At 60.1% G+C, this 7,755-nt stretch overlaps 1 protein-coding gene across 1 annotated transcript in view; it reads right to left on the bottom strand.

Annotated features, from left to right (window-relative positions):
* Nucleotides 1–4: 4 nt before the first annotated feature.
* Nucleotides 5–7,755, bottom strand: part of LAD1 (ladinin 1) — a 20,439-nt gene continuing 12,688 nt past the window's right edge. The window contains exons 2-10 of the mRNA XM_021682720.1: nucleotides 7,567–7,704; nucleotides 5,566–6,379; nucleotides 4,941–5,045; nucleotides 4,061–4,104; nucleotides 2,385–2,457; nucleotides 2,142–2,279; nucleotides 1,730–1,816; nucleotides 1,390–1,461; nucleotides 5–1,054 (exon numbers count right to left, since the gene is read on the bottom strand). Of these exons, the coding sequence (XP_021538395.1) occupies nucleotides 1,049–1,054; nucleotides 1,390–1,461; nucleotides 1,730–1,816; nucleotides 2,142–2,279; nucleotides 2,385–2,457; nucleotides 4,061–4,104; nucleotides 4,941–5,045; nucleotides 5,566–6,379; nucleotides 7,567–7,704 (1,477 nt within the window). The 3' untranslated portion in view covers nucleotides 5–1,048. The remainder of the gene's footprint in view (nucleotides 1,055–1,389; nucleotides 1,462–1,729; nucleotides 1,817–2,141; nucleotides 2,280–2,384; nucleotides 2,458–4,060; nucleotides 4,105–4,940; nucleotides 5,046–5,565; nucleotides 6,380–7,566; nucleotides 7,705–7,755) is intronic.

Below are 7,755 nucleotides of genomic sequence, written 5' to 3'. Positions count from 1 at the left end.
GTGATATAAATGTATATCCATATATGTATAATACACATGTGTGTACACACACATACATACATTTTTTTTAAAATTACAGCATTAAGGGGTTCGACAGAGCACCAGACCGAGCTCGGTCTGTCCTAGATGCTCAGAAAGCTCAGCCTTCTCCAAGCTCACACGGGCCATGACACTGGGGGCGGGGAGACCGCGCTGGGGAAGCGTGGCGGAGCCGTGGCACTCTAGTCCCAGCCCCCCCGCCAAGCCACTAGGCTAGGACCGGGTGGCCGCCCCCCCCAACGTGAGGAAAAGAGGGGCTGCAGGGAAAACAACACCTGACCCCCCCATCCAGTCACAACAATCCTCCTCACACTCTGCAGACGACCCCGCTCAAAAGCAAGTCCTCCGGGAAGGAATCCATTCTTAAGGTCTTACTAGTCACACCTGAGAGTGAATGAGTTTATCAGCTCTTTCCTGAGAACAGCTTTTTCAGAAAGAGGGTGAAGGGGTGCACAAAACGGCACCAAGCTGCTGGCCGAGCAGCAGGCCAAGGAGGCGAGAGGCAAAGGAAGCAGGGAGACAGGGCGCACGGAAGACACAGGGCAGCGCCTGGCCAATGTGGCCTGACGGGCCTCAGCAAGCTGGAGGCAGGCCGCCGGGACTGAGAGGGGTGGCTCCAGGCCTCAGTGAGGGACAGACATCACAGGCACGTGGAGGCACACTCCAGGGGGGACAGCACCGCCCCGCCCCTGGACGTGAGCAGGGCCTGGAGGCCACCTCCGGACAGGACGTGGAGGTCACACGGTGCTGACGAGAGTCGGTGCTGTGCCTGGGCGGACAGCGGGTCCCAGGATCTGCTGCGCCTGCAGTGGGAGAAGGGGCCGGGGCACACCCGCCCCCAGACGCTAGACTGGGAAGGAGGTGGCTGAGGCTCCCCGACACCCGTGGCGCCAGGTCCAGAGGCAGAGAGGGAGCAGGGGTGAGAGACAGGGATGCTGCTGGTGGCAGGGTCTGGCCTGAGGGAGGGCCCCTGAGATGCAGACTCGCAGGTCCATCCTGGCAGGGCTCGTCACACCTGTGGGGCAGAGGTCTGTCAGGAAAGACAAGGAGGCTCCTAGGGCTGAGAGGGAAGGGGGTCTGTGGACAGGAAGGCATCCCTTGGCCCGAGGCCCACACCCACAGTGGTCAGAAGCCCCGAACCTGCTTGTTGAAGGGGCTTTGCAGAGCTGCGGGCACAGAGAAACCAGCTCAGGGGTCCGACCAGTGTTCTCGAGGTTGGGTCAAACCAGCCTGAGAGCAGAACCCTGACATTCCGGCTACTGGGACTATGCAGTTGGAGGGGTGGGGGTGGGGGCGGGGGCGGGGGCGGGGGCGGGGTCTCCCCAGGGCCAGCCCCTCTCTGCCCCTCACCTCTACATCCAGGGAGGAGTCTTTGTTTCCCCACTGGGTCCTCTTGGTGGCTCCTGACTCTTTCCGCACCTCCTGGTTGGAGACGTGAGGGGTTAGGGCAGAGTAAGGCACACTGCAGAGGGGGCTTGGGATTCCCCAGGCCCCTCCCCTTCCTGGGAGGGAAGACCCCAGACCCATTCCTCCTCTCTGCTGCCTCCTGGTGACAGACTTAGGCCTCCCTACTCCGCATGGTCTCCGCTCCGGGCACATCTCCATTTCCCTCAGGGCTGCCCCCTCTCTGACCCAGGTCATTCCACCATGAAAGGCCCATAGCACGAGATCTCAGGGAGGGACAACGTGCCTGCGGGTCCTGATCTCCAGACTCCTGGGTCCTGCTGATCCACAGGTTGAGCTTTGATGTCACAACCCCTGAAAGCCTCAAGTTATCCTGAAAAGAAGGGCTTGCATCTCAGGGCTTGGAGCTGCTGGTAACAGCATGGTGTCTTCAGAAAGGGCCCTGGCACAAGGATCCGATCCTACCTTGCTCCCATATCCACTCAGCACGTGCCACGTACACCCGGGAAGGCCCCCAACCCACCCCCACCCCCACCCCCCAAGGGAGTGCTGTGCGCAGCTAAGGAGATGGGCTCGTGCGTGGCAACTCGAGTCAACGGCAGGTTCTGCCAAAGTGGACACATGAAAACACCCGGTTCTACGTTTGGAGGCCTCAGGCCTAATCAGCCTAAACACCCAGCTGGGCCTGAGCCCCTCACCTTCCGGCTGGAGGCCGGTTCTGCTCGGCTCTGGCCTACCAGCTCCTTCTCAAAGAGGTGGCGCTTGCTGGCTACGCCCACGGGAGCCACGAAGAACTCGGTGCGGGAGGAGCCGGGAGACTTGACGGATTCTGATCTCTGGAAACAGAGGACACAGATGGCTGCCCCACGGAGGTGAGGCGCCCAGGCCACACCCACCAAGCCGGTCGGGTACCGAGGCCCCTCCGCAGGAGCCCTGCCCACCTGGACAGCCGAGTGGTATCTCTCCAGCTTCTCCCCTAACTTGACTGTGCCAGCCGGGAGCCGCATGCTAGCGCTGCAGGACAAACCAGGACAGGCCAGGACAAACCAGGTGAGACCTCTGCCCTCAGCCCTCCCGGAGCCTGAGTAGTGCCCACCCACCCTCTGGACAAAGAGAAGACGGCCTCCCTCACTGAACGAGACTCTAATGACTTGGCCAAGGTGAAAACCGACTGCAGAAGTCCAAGGACCTTCCTCACCTCCCTAGAAACATCCCACTCAGCAGGACACCCCCAGGATCAGAAGAATCTGCCATTCCTCCCCCGTCTTGTCACTTCCACCTCACACCTCACACGTCTCCTGAATCTCCCCCGCCCCCACCTTCCCCACCACCGCAGTCACCTTCCTTCTGCTCCCTTGGCCTGCCACCCCAAGCTCTCCCCCTCCTGCCGCCACCGCTCCCACCCCAAACGAAGCCCACCCTGTCCGTCCTTCCAGCTCAAGCCTCTCAGGCCACGGGGCAGGGACCAAACTCCCTGGTAGAGCACACAAGGCTCTGGTGGTCTGGTCCCTGCCTCCCCTCCTGACACCAGTGTCCCCCCGATGCCCCAACCCCTTTCTCCACATGCTTATGTGCCAGTTCACCAGACACCTCACGCTTTTCACCCTCTGTGCCTTTACTTGTGCTGGGCCCTCTCTTTCCAGTCCCACCCGGAAGTCAATTGCTCTGTGACATGTCCTCTGGCTCCCGCAGGCTGGGCTGTTGCCGCCACTCCGGGGCCACGTTCCTGTCCCTGCACCTCCCTGCTGAGGGGCTCTTGCATGTTTACTGGCCCAATGGGAGATGCTGGAGAGTAGCAGCCATGTCTCATTCATCTGTGGGCCCCCTTGCCGCCACCGTCACCCCAGGCCTAGCCCAGGACAGTCGGCCTCCGCAAATGTGTAGGGGCAGACGGACACAGCACGAGTGCATGGAATTCCTAATACATAAGCACAACTGCTTTTCAGACCCCATTTCAGTTTCTTTTCTTCAAAACACAGTCCTGGGGCGCCTGGGTGGCTCAGTCGTTAAGCGTCTGCCTTCGGCTCAGGTCATGATCCCAGAGTCCTGGGATCGAGCCCCGAGACGGGCTCCCTGCTCAGCGGGAAGCCTACCTCTCCCTCTCCCACTCCCCCTGCTTGTGTTCCTTCTCTCGCTGTGTCTCTTGTCAAGTAGATAAATAAAATCTTAAAAAAAAAAAAAAAAACCACAGTCCTTAAACTACTTGCATCAAAATTATGGGGCACGGGGATGCTCATGGAACACGTGGATTCCCAGGCCCCCCAGCATCAGGCCTGCTAAAGCAGAGCCTTCCCCTTCCCTGTACTCTTCATAGGCCCCCTCCTAAGAGGCCCTCCTCCTCCTCTCCACCCCAACTTCTTCTACCTTCAGAGCCCCACCCAAGCCCTGCCTCCTCCAGGAAGCTCTCCCTGATCCCTTCCCTCCCTGTTCCATCTCCTTGGGCCTCCAACCCTCGTGTCAGTCCAGTGTCCCTGCAGGACCTGGAGCCCTGGCTGAGGATGGCACCTTCCCCTCAGGTGCCCTGTGGCCCTGCCTGGGAGTACACACGGCAGGCACTCAACATGCATAGGCTGAACGTGACCAGATCAGACAAAGCCAGAGCCTCCAGGCCCCTGACCTGCGGGTTAAGGTTGTTTCTGAGTTGTCTTTCTTGGGGCTCATCTGAAACAAGAAGGAAAGGCTCTGATGAGTGAGAGTCCCAAGGAGGCCAGGGCCTTCCACAAGGGAAGGGCTCACCTCTCTGAATATTCCTCCTCCTCCTCCTCCTCCAACCCCCAACCAAACCTCCATTAAAGGCCTTCCTCTTGTCTGGGAGACACCTGCCCCCACCCACCAGGCTGGGTCAAAAGCCCCTCCTGTGCCCCACCCCCCACCTCAACCATCTATTTTCCTGTCTGCCTTCCTACTGCCCATGAGCCCTGCCAGGCAGGGACCAGCCCCGATCAACACCAGGCCTCCAGCTTCCTCCCCAGGGCCTGGCACACATCAGGGGTACAAAGCACAGTCAGTGAAAAATGAATGAACCACCCAGCGAGCCAAGGAAGTGAGAGTAAATACCAGAAGGTGAGATGAGTCTCCAGTCCACACAACTTGTACTACTGGAGCAGAGGCAGAGCACGGAGCTCTAGGAGAGCCCCACTGCTCTCAGCCCCTACCCTTTCCCCCTGTGCCAGCCTCCCGGGTGAGATCAGGAACTGATGAAGGCAGGTGTGGGGCCCCTGCCACTGAATCCGCCCGGGGCCCTCTTCCTGCAGCTCCGGCCTTGCCCACTAGGTGGGGCTGCTCAGTCTCATCCACATCCACCCGCTGGGTCATTAACCTGTTCTCCTTCAGTTAATCCAAGTCATCTGCTCTTGGCCACCCACGGGAATCCAAAACCCCTCTCCAGCCAAAGGATCCACTTGATATCTAACCTAAGGCCTCATGCTGTAATAAATGCTGATTTCCCCGGCTTGCCCTCCAGTGGACTGGAGACAAAAGGTGCCCTGGGCTCTCACCCGAAAGGAGATGGTCCTGGAGCTGGAGCGTTTGAGGGAGCTGCTGTAGGTGGCCTGGGTGGGCGAGGGTGTGTCCACCTCTTCCTCCTTGCTGGGAATTTTCACCTGGATGGAGTGCGGGAGTGTCACACAGGAGGTCTGGGTAGCCTAAAGCCCAAGCCTCCATGGGGACCCTATGTGGCCTGGCTCATCCCAGGAGCTGCAGGAGGAAGGGGGGGGAAGAAAACAGTCCTATGCCTTCCTCCGGGGCCTCCCGCCTCTCCGCCTCTGCTGTGGGGATGGTGGACACAGTTCTGTGGGGCTGGGCCACCAGACAGAGCTTTCCAGCAGAACTTCTGGAAGGACCTGTGGCTTCCCAAAAGTCTGCTGGTGTCCTGAAATCCAGGCCCTGGATGAGGATGGGGTGCAGGGTGGTGGTGCTCTCTGTCACACAGCTGATGCCCTTTTCAGCTGGCCCCTGCTTTAGTGTCTGTTCTGACAGAGACCAGAAGCAGGTAGGGGGAGAGGAAACGGCCCAAGCCAGCCTCACGGTGAGAGGACAGGAAACAGCGAGGGAGCCAGAGACCACCTGGGGCAGGACGAAAGGGGCACGTGCAGGGCTGGGAGGGGCAGGGGCACTGCCGACCTGGAATGTGATGGGCGGGAGGCGGGAAGCCACAGTCGGAGGGTCTGGCGCCCCCTGCTCTCCCAGCTTGGCCGAGGATGGTGGGCTCTTCTCGGGGAGGGCCGTTCCCCTTTGCCCTGTGGTGGGAGGGGGCTGGCTTCCCCCCGAGGCCAGCTGTCCCCCTGCCTGGGGCTGCCCTGAGGCGGCTGCCCTCTTTGGGGCCAGCTTTGTCTCGGTGGCCTGGGTCTTCTCTGACACCAGAGACTTCACAAAGAGCGATGCTTTCTCAGAAACTACTCTCCTTTCTGTGTCTGAAGTCTTCCCTGGGGCTGGCAGCTTCTCCGACACACTTGTTTTTTCTAGAATTGACTTCTTCTCTGACACAGATGTTTTCTCAGGGCCCAGAGCCTTCTCCGAGATGGAGGTTTCCTCTGAGACCAGTCTCCTTCCAAGTACTAATGTCTTCCCCAGGACGGGGGGCTTCTCCAAGACTGCCGACTTCTCTGAGACCTCCTTCTTTCCACCTTCGGACTCTCGACCCGCCAAGCTCTCTTCCTCCCCGGCCCAGGGGCCCCACCGCTCCCGGCTCAGTCTCCGGCGAGGTGGCGGCTCCCCGTCCTTCTTGGGCACAAGGGGCTGCTGCTTGGCCTGCCCTGGGCCAGAGCTGTCCCTTGGCTCCTGTGCCCCCGGCGGGCTGGGGGCCTGCGCAGCCTCCACCACCTGCCGCCTCTGCCTCTGCTCCTGCCGGGTCCTGAGCATGGCCTGGGTGTCCTCCTCATCTTTAGAGGCTGAGGTTCGTGGCTTGGGCACCTCTCCTTCCTCCACGCTCGGCAGTCTAGGCCAGAAGATGGGAGATGGGGTGGGAGATAAGAATGAGAGGCTATCAGAGGTGGGAGAGACCCTGGGGCGACCTGACCCAGTAGAGAGGCTTCCGGGGCTGCCAGGGAGGGGGTGAGGAAGTAGAGCCCTGGCCTCCCCCACCCCCCAACTATCACTTAAATAAGGATCGCTTTTACCTGCTTTACATATTGGGTTTCCAGGAAATCATCTGAACAAAGCACTCCGTGCTTTTAAAAAGTTGATAAACCTCTACCAGGACCAACTATCCCATGTTCAGACCCAATCAACAAACACTGAACGGCTACCTTACAGGTGCCCGGCCCCGTGCTGGGCGTTGGAGGTCAAAAGGAATAAATGCAGTCTTTGCCCCTTAGAGCTTAGATCAAGACCAGAGACATTCAGGGATGTGTCAAAGGTCACCCAGATAATGTGCGGTGGAACTGGGAGTAGAACCCAGAGCTTCCCACAGGCCACCCTGCACTCCTGTTAGTCACGTGGCAGCCACGGCCCTGGCGTGGCCCGGGGCACACACAGAGTTGTCCCTTCGCCCGGGGGGCCCAAGGGAACAAGAGTAACATGAGGAGACTGTCCAAAACCTGTAGCACTTGGCCTCCAGCCAAAGGAGATTCCTTTCCTCCCTCACCCCCTTGCCCTCTGTGTGCTTTGGGGCAAGTTAATTCACTGTCTGCGCCTCAGCTTCCCAATCTGCAAACAGAGTTTATTTGGGTGAAATGAGACTCCTTCCCTGTGAGTGCCCACCACTGTCCTGGTACACGGGGGACTTGCTTTCCCTCATAGCCCTAAAATCTAGGCAGCAAGAGTAGCCCCTGTGTCCCTCCCCTCAGGAGCGAATCACGGAGTCAGGGAGACAGGGAGGCAGCGTGGGCTGTGGAAAGGGTTAAGCCAGACACTGAGAGATCTGGACGAGAAGTCTGGCCCTGCCACTCCCTGGGTAAGCGATCTCAGCAAGTCGCCCATGTTCTGCTTCCGAAGAGGTAAGGGGGCTGGTGTGTGGACGAGAGTCTAGGGAGGGTGAGGAGCTGGAAGCTTATCTTCAGACCTTCATCACATTGGCTAGGCAGGCCAAACCTGTCGTACACCGTCTGTCTGGGGCTGCTAAATCCATCCCGGTCACCTGGGATAGGGAAATGGTGCCTCGTCCCCCCACCCTCACCCGGGCACCTCTGGGCAGCCGGTGCGTCTCCATTCTGGGCGAGCTTGGGAGCCTCGTCGTCTGTGGTGGAGCTCAGATTTCGGTGCCGCCGCCGGCGCTCACGTTCCTGCTCCTCCTCATCCTCTAGAGTCCACTGCCTGGTCAGGCTGCAGGGGGGACAGGGGAGAGGGTCAGTGCAGGCTGCGGGGGGGAGGGGG

Source organism: Neomonachus schauinslandi, chromosome 6 (genome assembly GCF_002201575.2).
Source record: "Neomonachus schauinslandi chromosome 6, ASM220157v2, whole genome shotgun sequence".
NCBI classification, from domain to species: domain Eukaryota; kingdom Metazoa; phylum Chordata; class Mammalia; order Carnivora; family Phocidae; genus Neomonachus; species Neomonachus schauinslandi.
Note: the sequence above shows the minus strand (reverse complement) of the source record. Positions and strands in the feature narration are given on the sequence as shown.